Raw genomic sequence first — 13,880 nt, 5'->3', positions numbered from 1 at the left:
CAACTTTTCAAACATAATAAAATCACGATAAAACATGATGAACCACACTTATTAGTTCTAAATGCATTGGTCAAAAATTTCTCTTCTACCGAAAGGCTTTTCTTAATTCATTATAGATAACCAAAACATGAATTCAGAACATAATAACATTTAATTTTAAATTTAATAATTTATTAACGAGATACAAGTTCTACCCATATTAAATTCTACCTCTATTAAACTGTATATATAATAAAAATTTAATTTTTATATTTTATCGACTCCATGCCATTTCTACCCCATATTAAGTTCTACCATCTCTACTACGCTGTGAAGCAAAGTTCTATGCCTCTCAAAGTTTTTGGTGCGACAAATCGTGATTAATCATCCTCCTCCCCTTGCAATGTGAATGTTTAATGCAGCTTCTGGAAATAATACATAACCTGACGATCGCTGGAGAGATCACCTGAGCGTGAGATTCAAAAGAAACAATCAAAGGGTGGGAAAAAGGGATTCAGAAAGTAAGAACTGCAGTAGTGTTTCGGCCCGCGAGGTGATGGCAGCTCCAGGCGCAGGATTGGGAGCAGTCCCTCCACACCCTTCTGTACAATTCCTCCTCCACCAACAGCAGGATTATAACAATACCAATCCTTATCACTATCCTCATACTTATCCTCCTCCTCTTGCACCCCCACCTTCTGTTGGTCCGCCCTACCTGATGGCTCCTGTTGCTCCGCCTCTTGGTCCTCTACCCACTCCCCAGAATAATAATAATAAGAAACAAACTCACAGTCGCCATCACAGCAACAACAATCAAAAGGAACGAGTGAGGACTCTTTTCATCTCCGGCCTTCCCGAGGACATCAAGCACCGCGAGATTTATAATCTCTTTCGTAGGCGACCAGGCTTCGAAGCCTGCCAGCTCAAATACACTGGGCGCGGATATCAGGTACTTCTCTCTTTAACGCTCTGGATTTGTATCTTATGCTAGTTGCTTCCAGTGGAAATTTCCACATCAGGACATGCTAATTGCAGACTTTATTGTGGGACATGCTAATTGCAGACCTTATTGCAGCACAGTCTATATTTCATTTTTTTTTGGATGATTTATAAATTTATGTTCGATTACCTAGTCTAGGAGATCTTGGCGCATTTGACAGTAAAATGTTAGGGACCTGCCAGAATTACTGTTACAGTTGAGTAAACAAATACAATAGCGACGGGAAAAATAAATAAACAATATCATTTTAAAATATAAAATTCTATAATAATTTCACAATGTAGACAAAACCGTATATATAACCATTACGGTGGGAGGAATCTTAAAGACTCCAATTATTTTTATTGTGCTGATTCGCTGACCAGGCAATGGCTAGCGTTGCTTTTTCCTCCAAAAAAACGGTTATTTATAGTTCTCAAAAACTTCGCTGAGGCTTTACCCATACAACATGCAACAAGCTTAAAAGAGGGTGTCTATATTCAGTAGAAAACATCAATAGATTTACAAAACTACTGCGCAAGCAAAACAGAAAAGTAAAGCCCTAAATGGGCACTAGCAACAGATTCCACCTGGGTGTGAGTAACAGGGTCTTTAGCAGGGTTACCTGTAGTGTCATTATGAACCAGGGTGGCAAGCATCAACTCTGAGCTGGCAGACAGAGACACTTCGAGCTCCTTGAATTGCAAACGAAGGCTGGGCAGGGAAGAGCGTGCTTGCTTCCAGGTGATGGCTAGCTTTGTTAAGTGACACTCTTGATTGTTTGGCTCCACGTACTAAATTTCAGTTAGCTTGCCATCATCCCTTTTTCCATTTCTCATCTTTGCCTAATGCAGTAGTTAGTTTCTTCAGGTTGGGGTACTTCGTTATTTATGTGTAAATCCTTCTTAATGGTGCAAATGAGTGTGGAATGGACAAAAGTTAGGATGGTGGGTACCTTCCAGAAGGGTCTGATTTGATGTTTTGGTTAATGATCCATAAAAGTGTAAGAGGTTTCAAATTCTATACAAAACAAACATGTTTACGACAAAGTTGAATGCCAAGGATTCTTTAAAGCATTTGACATAAATGTTGACAACAAGAATAAACTATTTTAAACCACATTTTTGTCCTTGGAATCATTTGGCCGACTTTCCTTGGTTTTTCTGTCGTCTTTATATGGTCAAGAGAACAAAAGAGAAAATGACACCAGTAAGTAAAAATAATGTTTTTGCCACTATTAAGACTTGGCATCTTGTTTACCTGTTATTTAATTCATGCAATCTTGTTCTGATACTTACAAAAAAGTTGAATGCCAAGGATCCCCAAAACCATTTGACATAAATGTTGACAAAAATAATAAATTATTTTAAACCACATTTTTGTGCTTGGAATCATTGGCTGACTTTGGTCGTTTTTTGTCATTTTTCTTTTTGGTCAAGAGAACAAAAGGGGAAAATGGCACAAGTAACTGTAAAACTATTGTTTTTTGTCACAATGAAGACACCGCATCTTGTATACTTGTTAATATGTTATTTAATCTCATGCAATCTAATTTTGGATTATGTTATAACAGCAGCAGAACAGCAAACCTAATAATAGATGAAAAATTGAAAACAATTGAAAAGAAACCATAACAGCAAAAGTGATTTGGGGGCCTGATGCAGACAGAGTATTGGTATGGCAACACGTTGCTCTTAGTATTCTCACTCCTGGCTTCAAGACAGGTGTAGAACCAATGATTACATATAATGTTTCTGGTTGACAGAAATGGTGGAGTGGTATTCGTAGGATGCTGCTCTCTACTTTTGAACTATCAATCAAATGATTACATATAGAGTTCCTGTTTGGCAGAATCGGTGGAATGGTAGTCGAAGGATGCTGATCTCTACTTTTTGAAGTATAAATAAAATTCAGTTGCCTTTTTTTATTTCTACTTAGTGGAGATGCAGAAAGACTCGAAAAGGAGTTGTAGAAGTTCTGTGACCAATTGATGATAATGCTCCCTAACTTCAAAATAGGGAAATGGCCCCTCTATCTATGGGCATATAGTGGTGACTTAATTTCCATGTAGTTCCTTAATTTTGGTTGTATTTCCTTTATAGTTGCATGCGCTTGTGACCTTTTTGTTTAAACAACAGTAACAGTATAATATCATAGTTTTAAAAACCGGCCAGGTTGAACCGGAAATTGGCCAAACTGGGCAGTCAGGTGCTTGAGCTTGCTAACTGGAGCAATAAACCTGATTCATGGCATGTTAGGACTGGTTAGGTACCAAACCGTCTGGTTTGGTACCTAACCGGTCCTAACAGGCCGTGTTTGTAAAAAAACCGGCCACCTTGGAATAAGCATGCACTGGTTTTGTAACTCTGAAGCAAAAGACTTACTATTGGTGAGAGGGATAGCAAGTCTAAATTTGTTAAAATTGGCAAATAGGGCCAAACTCCATGTGGGTCATCTTATTATTGGAAGCTGATATTTTTCTTGGATCTTTCTCATAGAGGGTGTAGGATTGATCTAAAGATCATCCGATTCCGATAAGTATTCATGGAGATATGAATTTATTTATGTTATGGGACAATTCGTCAAGGTCGGCCAGCAACCAAATAAACCCCACTTGTGCTCAACGTTTTAGTATAAATAGAAGTGGCCTTCAAGTCATTTCAACACACTTGAGATCTCTTCCTATCTACTTGTCTTTGGGTTTTAGTAGGAGGAGAGATCCTAAGGGATAACGTTGCCCTAATCTAGAGGGCAAAAGCTAGAACTGCCGGGAACAATCGGAACTGCCGGGAATTGCCGGGAAAGCTGATGCAGAGGGTAGAAGCCGGAATTGCCAGGAACTATCAAAATTGTTCGGAAAGTTGACGCAGAGGGCAGAAGTTGGAATTGCCAGGAACAATTGGAATTGCCGGGAAAGCTGACTCAGAGGGCAGAAGCCAGAACTGTTGAAATTGCCGGAATAGCCGGGAAAGCTGACGCAGAGGGCAGAAGCCGGAACAGTTGGGAAAGCTAACGCAGAGGGCAGAAGCCGGAACTGCCGGGAACAACCGGAACTGCTGGGAACTGTCGGGAATAGCCGGAACTACCGGGAACTATCGGAACAACTGGAGCATCTGTCTGTCTCCGAAGGAGAGCAACATGCAAGGGACAACTAATTAACATTGAGACAGTTGTATGGTACTTAGCAGCAAATACACCAAGCATGCAATGTTACAGCGAGCATGTAAGGGATAGCTAGCATGCAACAACAAGCATGTTAAGGACAACAAGCATGCTAGGGACAACAAGCAAGCAAGGGACGACAAGCAAGCAAGGTGCAGCCTACACATAGGTCAGTATGGCAACATGGTGCAGCAATGGCACATAATGCAATATAGTGATGGGTACAGCCATGATTAATGAACCGTGATGAGATGCAACATAGTGATGATGGGTGCAACATGGTGTAGTGCGGTGAGTTGCAACATGATGACGAAATGCAACACAACGATAGGCGAAGGAGTCACCTTGGAGAATCAGTTGAAGTCACATGTCTTCAACTAATCTCATGTATCATCTTCTTAGAGATGATCTATGCTCTTATCTAGATAACTCAAAGTGTTGACTTCTAAACGTACTATCTCTCTCTCTCTCTCTGCTGAACTATTGAAGAACATATAAGAAGAATTGATCAAGGGTTTCCCACATTGGGGTTTGTCCCTGGCTAGCGCCACATCTTGTGTCCTCTTGTCTTGCAATTTATGTTTATGTTCTATCTACAGTTTACTTTAATGCTGATGTGATTGCTAATCTGGAAAAGATATTGAGCTAACTGTGAAAATTGAAATAAATTGCTCTAAGCATAGAACATGCCTAAAATTAACGTGGTATCGGAGCTAAGGTGAAGGCAATGCCCAAGCAAGAGTGAAAGAGCAATCACCGAACACAGTTGGGAAAGGAAAAAAGGATCAATGGATTCCTCGTCCCTCTTCAAATTCACCAAGGGTGAAGTCGAAGCAGAGAATATTATCAAAATGGCGCGGTAGAAGTTTTTGATGGCCTACCTAAAGATCACTTCAGTGGGAAGTCTGGATCTAAGGGTGGAAGGAAAGGCAGATGCCTTGGTTGTAATAAGTTCGGCCATTATGCGAAGGAGTGTCTGAGGTAGGGACACATCACTTGATGATGATAACAATCATTCCAGGGACATCTTCAATGATCAGAGGAATGACAGGTAATGCAGGTCATCAAGGAAACGACCGACTCTTCAGAGAAAGCAAGGAACCCCAGGTATGAAGAATCAAATGTTGTTTATGATAAGATAAAGAAGCGTTATCTTGTATTGGCCCTCTCCTTCAGATTCTTTGGGAATCTGGCTTATTGATTGTAGTGCTTCAAGGCACCTCATCGGATAGAAGGGCGCTCTCTCGAATTTGGTAGACATGGAAACAATCGTGGGATTGTACTTGGAGCCGATGCCACCTATTCCGAAAAGGGTGTAGGATGTTACTCCTCAATTGAATTAGGGTAACTCGATTCGTTTATAGAATCTCTTTTATGTACCTGATGGCAAGAAGAACCTGGTGTCCATTTCGGCAATGGAAGTCAAAGGTTTCAGGGTGGCATTCATCGATGGAAAGATGATGACAGGGATGCCTGAATTCAAAAGGAGCATGAAGGTACATGTCTGAGATGTATCGAAGGAAAATCTCACAAGGGGACCATTCCCCTCATGTAGCAGGTCCACAGGTTTGGAATAACTCGAGGAGTTTGAGATTCATGATCGGGAATCTCATGTATACAGGTGGAAGAAAGCCCTCTATGGCTTGAAGCAAAACACCTTGGGCATAGTATGAGAGGATTGATAGCTGTCGGATGACGCTGAAATTCACTAGGAGTGAAACCGATCCAAACCATTACCCGAAGGTTGTGGATGATAGACCTCTCATACCGACACCTTATGAGGACGACCTATTTCTGACAGGTGCAGACCCTCTCATTTGCAGAAGTAAGAGGGAGTTGGATTCCAGATGTGGAATGATAAACTGCAAGCCTGTGACTACCTCGAGGATCTTAACTTTTAGAAGTTATATGGTAGTGATGTCGGACCAGATTTGGAAAATGCCTCTGAGTTTCATAAACTCATTTGCATTGATGTTCTTGGTGAACTTTTGTCTAGACATACGTTTTGCAGTTAGCATGGTGAGCTCATATTTGGTTGAGCCTCACTGGATTGGTACCAAGAATCTTTTGAAATATCTTCGGGGCACAATCTCTCATGATTGAGATACACTGTCGGAAATATGAAACTGCATGATTATTCGAACGCTAACTGGGCAAATAGTGTGGAGGATCACTAGAGCACTTCTCAGTGTTGGTTCTCTTTGGATTCTTCTTTGATATCATGGATGAGCAGGAAGCAGAAGTCGGTTGCTATAAGCACCGTCGAGACCGAATACATAGCTACGAGTATGATCTCATGTGAAGCTGCATGGTTGCAGAATCTCTTAAGTGAGCTGTTTGTACACATGATGAATACCACTGTGATTCTCTGTGACAACCAGAGGGGGGAATTCGATTATTGAGGAATCCCATATTTGATGATTTCTCTAGCAGATAGACATTAAATACTGCCTTATCTGGGATATGGTAAGTCGATGAGTGAGGAGGCTCCATCGCGTTGAGACTAATGTACAGGTCGCAAACATTTTGTCAAAGCCTCTGGGAAAGGTCAAATCTGTGACTTTCCCGAACGACATGGAGTTGTTGAGAGACCTTCTTATAAGGGTCCTGCATGTTGCATGCATTGAGCTCTGGGGGGCTTGCAACATATGACCACAGGGTGAATCACCCTCCCCTGGTGGTGCGCTATGTACAGGATGACATGTTCAACCTTCCCCTGTGATACCCCGTGGCGACTGTGGAACAGGATGATTAGTTCTCCTGTGGGCCGAGATGATTAGTTCTCCCGTGGCAACTGTGGAACAAGATGATTAGTTCTCCTATGGGTCGGGATGATTAGTTCTCCCGTGATAATTGTGGAACAAGATGATTAGTTCTCCTGTGGGACGGGATGATTAGTTCTCCTGTGGCGACTGTGGAACATGATGATTAGTTTTCCTGTGGACCGGGATGATTAGTTCTCCCGTGGAAACTGTGAAACAGGATGATTAGTTCTCCCGTGGCGACTGTGGATAGGATGATTAGTTCTCTTGTCGAGGCATCCTACCCATGCAGTCCGGGACTCATGGGAAGTACCTCTCATCTAATCAATGAGCAGGGAAATGGGGTTAGGGACCATAGTAGTACTATCGATGGACGCATTGATGTATCTACCGTTCTCCCTATGCTAGGATGACCTCCATTGATCTGGGATCAGTATGAGTGGTTTGAGACACTCTCTTGTGATATTGATTTGGGATCAATAAAACTGACTTTGGGCCAGTAAGAGTGATGTGACACACTCTCTTCAGATGAAATTGACTTCGGGTCAGTAGAGAATGGTATGAGACATTCTTCATGGTTCAACAAAGTAGAGTAGTGCAGGGCACTGATGGCAGAGATAGTACAGTCGGACACATGGATCAGCGGATGGAGTTCTCCCTAGTTGAGAGGGAGTGTTAAAATTGGCAACTAGGGCCAAACTCCATGTGGGTCATCTTATTACTGGAAGTTGATATTTTTCTTGGATCCCTCTCATCGAGAGGTGTAGGATTGATCTAAAGATCATCCGATTCCGATAAGTATTCATGGAGATATGAATTTATTTATGTTATGCGACAATTCGTCAAGGTCGACCAACAACCAAATAAACCCCACTTGTGCTCAACGTTTTAGTATAAATATAAGTGGCCTTCAAGTCATTTTAACACACTTGGGATCTCTTCCTCTCTACTTGTCTTTAGGTTTTAGTAGGATGAGAGATCCTAAGGGATAACGCTGCCCTAATCCAGAGGGCAGAAACAGGAACTGCCGGAACTGCTAGGAAAGTTGATGCAGAGGGCAGAAGCCGGAACTTCTGGGAATAGCCGGAATTGCTGGGAACTGTCGGAATTGTCAGGAAAGTTGACGCAGAGGGCAGAAGCTGAAACTGTCGGGAATAGCCGGAACTGCCGGAATAGCCGGAATAGCCGGAATTGCTGGAACAGCCGGGAAAGTTGACACAGAGGGCAGAAGTTGGAATAGTCGCAACTGCCGAGAACTGCTAGAACAATCGGGAAAGTTGACGCAGAGGGTAGAAGCTGAAACTGTCGGGAACAACCGAAATTGTCGTAATAACTGGAACTGCTGGGAATAGCCGGAACTGCCGGAGCATTTGTCTGTCTCCGAAGGGGAGCAACATGCAAGGGACAACTAACTAACATTGGGATAGTTGTATGGTACTTAGCAACAAATACACCAAGCATGCAATGTTACAGCTAGCATGCAAGGGATAGCTAGCATGCAACAACAAGCATGCTAAGGACAACAAGCAAGCAAGGGACAACAAGCAAGCAAGGTGCAACCTACACATAGGTCAGTATGGCAACATGGTGCAGCAATGGCACATAATGCAATATAGTGATGGGTACAGCCATGATTAATGAAGCGTGATGAGATGCAGCATAGTGATGATGGGTGCAACATGGTGCAGCGCGGTGAGGTGCAACATGATGACGAAATGCAGCACAACGATAGGTGAAGGAGTCACCTTGGAGAATCAGTTGAAGCCACATGTCTTCAACTGATCTCATATATCATCTTCTTAGAGATGATCTATGCTCTTATCTAGATAAGTCAAAGTGTTGGCTTTTGTTGTAAACGTACTATCTCTTTCTCTGCTGAACTATTGAAGAACATATAAGAAGAATTGATCAAGGGTTTCCCCACATTGGGGTTTGTCCTTGGCTAGTGCCACATCTTGTGTCCTCTTGTCTTGGCTTGTCTTCTGCGATTTATGTTTATGTTCTATCTGTAGTTTACTTTAATGTTGATGTGATTGCTAATTTGGAAAAGATATTGAGCTAACTGTAAAAATTGAAATAAATTGCTCTAAGCATAGAACATACCTAAAATTAACAAAATTGTCCACTCCCAAGGTGCTCCCTTGATGCTCCTTGACACTTCCAAGATGCTCCATAATGGTAATGTTAAATTCTTAGAGTCAAATCATTTTCATCCTTTTACTTAAATTTTTAACATTACCATGAAATGACTGAGGATGTTTGAGAGTGGTTCCAACCTCATTGGACTTCATATGGAGAAAATATAATTTCATTATCCCATTCAAAATTCAACAGACTCAATAGTTTTCAGGATATCAGGATCAATGGGACTGTGACATTTGATTAGTTTATATCACGTATGAGGGTATGTGATTGGCATTTAATCAAGAGCAAGAAGACTTATGTGTACCCCAATGTTGGTGCTGTTGATTGTTGAACTCCTTTGTCATAGCCTTAACAAAAATATTATTATAGGGAAACTCGATGAGTTATTATCAAGCAATCAAGTTAATGTGGAAGCTTGAGTTTGATGAATGATCATGTTGATTAGTGATTTGTAGTAGGCTAGTGGCCTAGTAGCTTGAGTTGTAGCATTGTTTTTGGGCTCTAGAGGCCATTTAGAGCCTTGTACTTTGTTGATGATATGTAGTGCACTTGGCGCCATTTTGATATATGCATCCTTACATGGTATATAGATGAGCAGGCTTTGCATATTTTGTCTCTAATGGTTTGGAATCATGGTTTGTAATCTTAAAAATATTTGTTTCATTAAAAATTAATTATTTTATATAATTTTTTCAATTCTGGTTTATTTAATCCGATTCAATCTGGTTTGATCCGGTTCCTGTTCAAATCATTGTTATATAGGCAACCACATTGAAATCTCTACTTTGTCCACTTACAGTACAACAACTATGTCCATACAGATACAGCTTAAAAAACTACCAAAGATACAACCACATTTAGAAGGTATAAGCTAACAAACACATCGGGAAACATTTCAAAATTTCTCCTATTCATCTATGATTATGAGATTGCTTTCTGGAGCTACCCGATTGAGGTCAGGGCAGTCAGGCTGGTCTGGCTTAATAGAGTTGATGGATGAAGCTTACTCCCCTGCACCTTGTAATTTTCCTTGTTTCAGTTCCATAGTCCCCTGTAGCTGTGAACACAGACACTGGAGGTTAATTTTAAGGTCGTTTAGCTGCTGCTGATGCGATGAAAGGATGTCTGTGAGGGTACCTGTCCCAACCGTGAGCCTGTCAACCTTTCCATTGACCATTGTAATTTCCAGTAGTTTTTCTTCAACTCTCTGTAGCTCTTTTATACCATAATGCTTCTTTCCTTTGCTGTCCATCTTTCCTGACAAGGCTGTGTGTTCTGCCCATGTACCCCCTTTGGCAATTCCTCAGCTCTCTTTAATCTTCCCTGTAATCTTGCTCTCCCTGAATTGCCCAATGAAAGCTGATATTCTGAGCAAATTTCGAGTCCCTCTCGCACTTGTGATCAATTTCAGGGCATAAAGTGGTGACTTAATTTTCACATAGCTCCTTAATTTTGGTTATATTTCCTTAGTAGTTGCAGGCACTTGAATTTATACTAAAGCATGTGAAGTGAGCTTGACTACGGTGACTTTTATTCTCCTTTATGGTCTTCACAAACCTGCAACTGGTCATTACATGCGAAGAAAACAATGGCATTGAAGAATGTGCAAAGGTTTATCCTGAAAATTTACCATGAGTCAATGAACCTAATCCACTCCCAACCCTCTGGTCATTGGAAATCCTTGCTACTTGCTATGTTCACGTGGGTAACTTGCTATGCCCCACTATTTCACTTTATAGAGTGATGCAGTGGCACAGTTTGTTGAGGACGCAAGCTGCTATGCTACATATTTGACTTTGATTTCTAATCCAAAATTTGGCATTGAATTCCCTACTTCTGATTTTGAACCATATCTGTTTATTACTGAAGTAAACATGAACAACTCGTTTATAAACTATATATTTGGATATTTTTTGGGTTGATTCCCATGATTATTCATAGTTGAATTAAGGAGTCCTAGGAGTTGCATGGCTAGAGGATGGTTGGTATTTGAAGCCTTTCCAAGGATATCTTTCTTTTCTGCCTTTTCAGCCATGTTCACTCATCAAAGGCCAGAGGGCAATTGACATGTATGAGGACTCTAGTAGTCTTCTCCCACCAGGACAGAACATTGTTGAGAAAAAGGGTACCAAGGAAGTATTTCCTTGAGCTTGTCTTTTTGCCTAGGAAAACACATTAAAACACCTTTTTAGTGAGCGACTTTATGAGTTATTAAAGTCATGTGACTTTAGTCACTTTATGTGGTATAAAAGTAAAAAGTACTTTATTATATTAAAATTACTTTATGTTTATAAAGTGACTTTATGAGAAAAAGTACATGGTACCTTATAATATTAAAGTCACTTGATGTTTTTAAAATTTAAAGTGACTTTATGTGAAAAAGGTACAAGGTACAACTTAAAGTTATAAAGTGACTAGGGAGACTCATTAATGAGGGGGGACACAAAAAAAGGGTCCAAGTGAGGAAATGTTCTCCACAACTGATCTAGAGGGCCGAGATCTAATCACAACACTTGATCAAAAGGGTTAGGGTTCTCTCATCTACATGAGAAATAAATAGGCGGAATAAGGTATGTGAGTTCATTATTCTTCATGTGCATTTGGAGAAGAGAGGAGTAAGGAGGATAAATCTTGAAGCTGAGATAACACCATTTGTTAAAGGAGGAATGAGTTACAACAACTGGAGAAGAGGAGAAACAGAGCATTTTTCAAGGAGAACCCATGCACACAAATCGAGGTTCAGTACAACCATCCTCGACCTCAATGCATTTTTCAAGGGGCTTGTTAAACACACATGGACAGCAAAGACAATGTGAAAGATAAAACATGCAATACATTTTTTATTAACATGAGATATACATTTATAGTACATTATGTGACTCTTGGGTTTCAGATCCCAAGGTCTCTTGGATTGCTTAGTCTATTCGGCTTCCACACTAACCCATTTAGGATTAGGTGTCCAACATCCCCCCCCTTAATCCGAAGGGTTATGTATGAGTCCAAGAAGAGAGCTGTAATACAAAATGTGCAAAAAATGCATGGCAGCACTAGGCTGAATGTGCTCTATGAAATGTTGGTATAAAGGGCAGTGGTTTAAGGATGACCACCAACACTGGAACGCTTAGTGCAGTTCCCGGAACTCTTCCAAAACTGGCAAGAAACTGAAGTTTTCTGCTAGAGGAAGTGATCCTATTGTTTTAAAGAGGGAAACCTTCAACCATAAAAGGGAGGTCTCACCCCGCATAAAAGGTAAAACTTCAACCTAAAAAGGGAAGTCTCAACCTTTGATGGTTTAAGGATAACCAACAACTCTGGAATGCTTAATGCAATTCCTGAAACTCTTCCAAAACTGGCAAGAAGCTGGAGTCTTCTGCTAGAGGAAGTGTTCTCAATTTTGTTCCCGGAACTCTTCCAAAATTGGCAAGAAGCTGAAGTCTTTTGCTAGAGCAAGTGTCCTAGATTGCCAACTGAAGGCATGTTCAGGCATCTTTGTCTCTGGCTACAACTCTGAAACTGGTGTGGCAGGTTGTGGCTCAGGCTCGCTTGATGTGGCTTTGAAGCTTGTAGATGACCATCATTTCCCCCCCTGTCAGATACAAGGTGAGATGATGGAGAAAACTCAACTGCAAGACTGTTCAATATTCTGGAACAAGTTCTGATATGTGTTTGGAATATCTTCTTGGCTGTTGATGCCCATTGCCAAGAAGCGATCCATCCAAGATGAATCTTTGTTCTTGCAGGACGTTTGTTTCTGAAGCATTTGTGTGAAGAATGACTGGTTTTATGACAGTGCTTACATGGATGAAGATCAAAACAGTGATCTTTCAAATGGCCAACTCGGTCACAGTGTTGGCATTTTACGATCTGTTGTTGTTGTTGCTGTGGAAGAGGGGCAGAGTCTGGAACAGCTGAAGCTGAACTGTCATGAGGAGCAGGTGAACTGTCATGAATGAATCCAGCACTCTGAAACTGAATGGGCTTGGCATAGTCTGGAATATGAAAGGACAAGTCCTTGTCATATCCAAGCTGTTCCCAAGGTCTGATGATGGGCTTGGGAAGTGCAGACTGAGTTTCTGCATCTGCATATACAACTGCTGCTTTATTTGAATGAACTGTAACATTATTAACATGCTGCTGATGGGTGGTTGTCTCAATGTTCTGAACAAAAACAGGTTCAGAATGGTGTCTATTTTGATGTAGCTCTTCTTGCTGTAGCTGTGATTCAAGCTGCAAAAAATCGATCTTTTCCTGTGCATCATGCAGGCAGGTCTGAATGTCACAAAGAGTGTCTTTGCTAACATTTACCTTCCCACCAATAGTGGAGTGTATTAGTGTATTCAGTAACTCTAATACATCATCAAATCTAGCCATTGTCTCAACAAAGAAATGAACACTCAGCAAGTCTAGACAAACCCCAGCTATTGAAGATTTCAAAAATTAAGAATATCAGTTTGAAAAATACATTGTCCAATACCAGACTTTCAGAGATTCTGTTCTTTAAATTCTGTAGAAATTTTTAAGTTACGTAGCTGATTCCTTCAAACTTTATAGAACTTGCCTCTATATCCCTTCTGGAAGCTCAGGAATGCAAAAAGAATAAAAAATCCGCGAATACCAGCAATGGAGACACGGCTCAAACTCCACGAATATACACAAGGGTAGCTCGACCTCTTCCTTCAATAATAAATCCAAGAATCTCAACCCCTTTTTTTATTGGAAATGACCCCAATGATGTAAAAACTTCACCGAAGGTATTCAAAAGGCACTCAACTAATTCCAGCTAAGAATTTAGCCAATCACTAACAGATTTGTGTCCAGCAAGAATGAGAGGCTCAAAGTCCTTCCAACACAGA

The 13,880-nt window shown here is 40.8% G+C and overlaps 1 protein-coding gene across 5 annotated transcripts in view; it reads left to right on the top strand.

Annotated features, from left to right (window-relative positions):
* The first annotated feature begins 279 nt into the window (after window positions 1-279).
* Window positions 280-13,880, top strand: part of LOC149258117 (uncharacterized) — a 233,480-nt gene continuing 219,879 nt past the window's right edge. For 3 of the 5 annotated variants that reach the window (XR_016256778.1, XM_089414696.1, XM_089414691.1), the window contains exon 1: window positions 281-928. Coding sequence is in view for 4 of the 5 variants with exons in the window: in XM_089414696.1 (XP_089270822.1) it covers window positions 536-928 (393 nt within the window). In the remaining variant the exon portion in view is untranslated. Of the gene's footprint in view, window positions 929-13,880 lie in introns of all 5 variants that reach the window. The other 2 variants (XM_089414698.1, XM_089414700.1) reach the window with 1 other exon arrangement.

This window comes from Pinus tabuliformis, chromosome 6 (genome assembly GCF_031772625.1).
Source record: "Pinus tabuliformis cultivar Carrire ecotype Pingquan chromosome 6, CPIR1, whole genome shotgun sequence".
Lineage (NCBI taxonomy): Eukaryota > Viridiplantae > Streptophyta > Pinopsida > Pinales > Pinaceae > Pinus > Pinus tabuliformis.
Note: the sequence above shows the minus strand (reverse complement) of the source record. Positions and strands in the feature narration are given on the sequence as shown.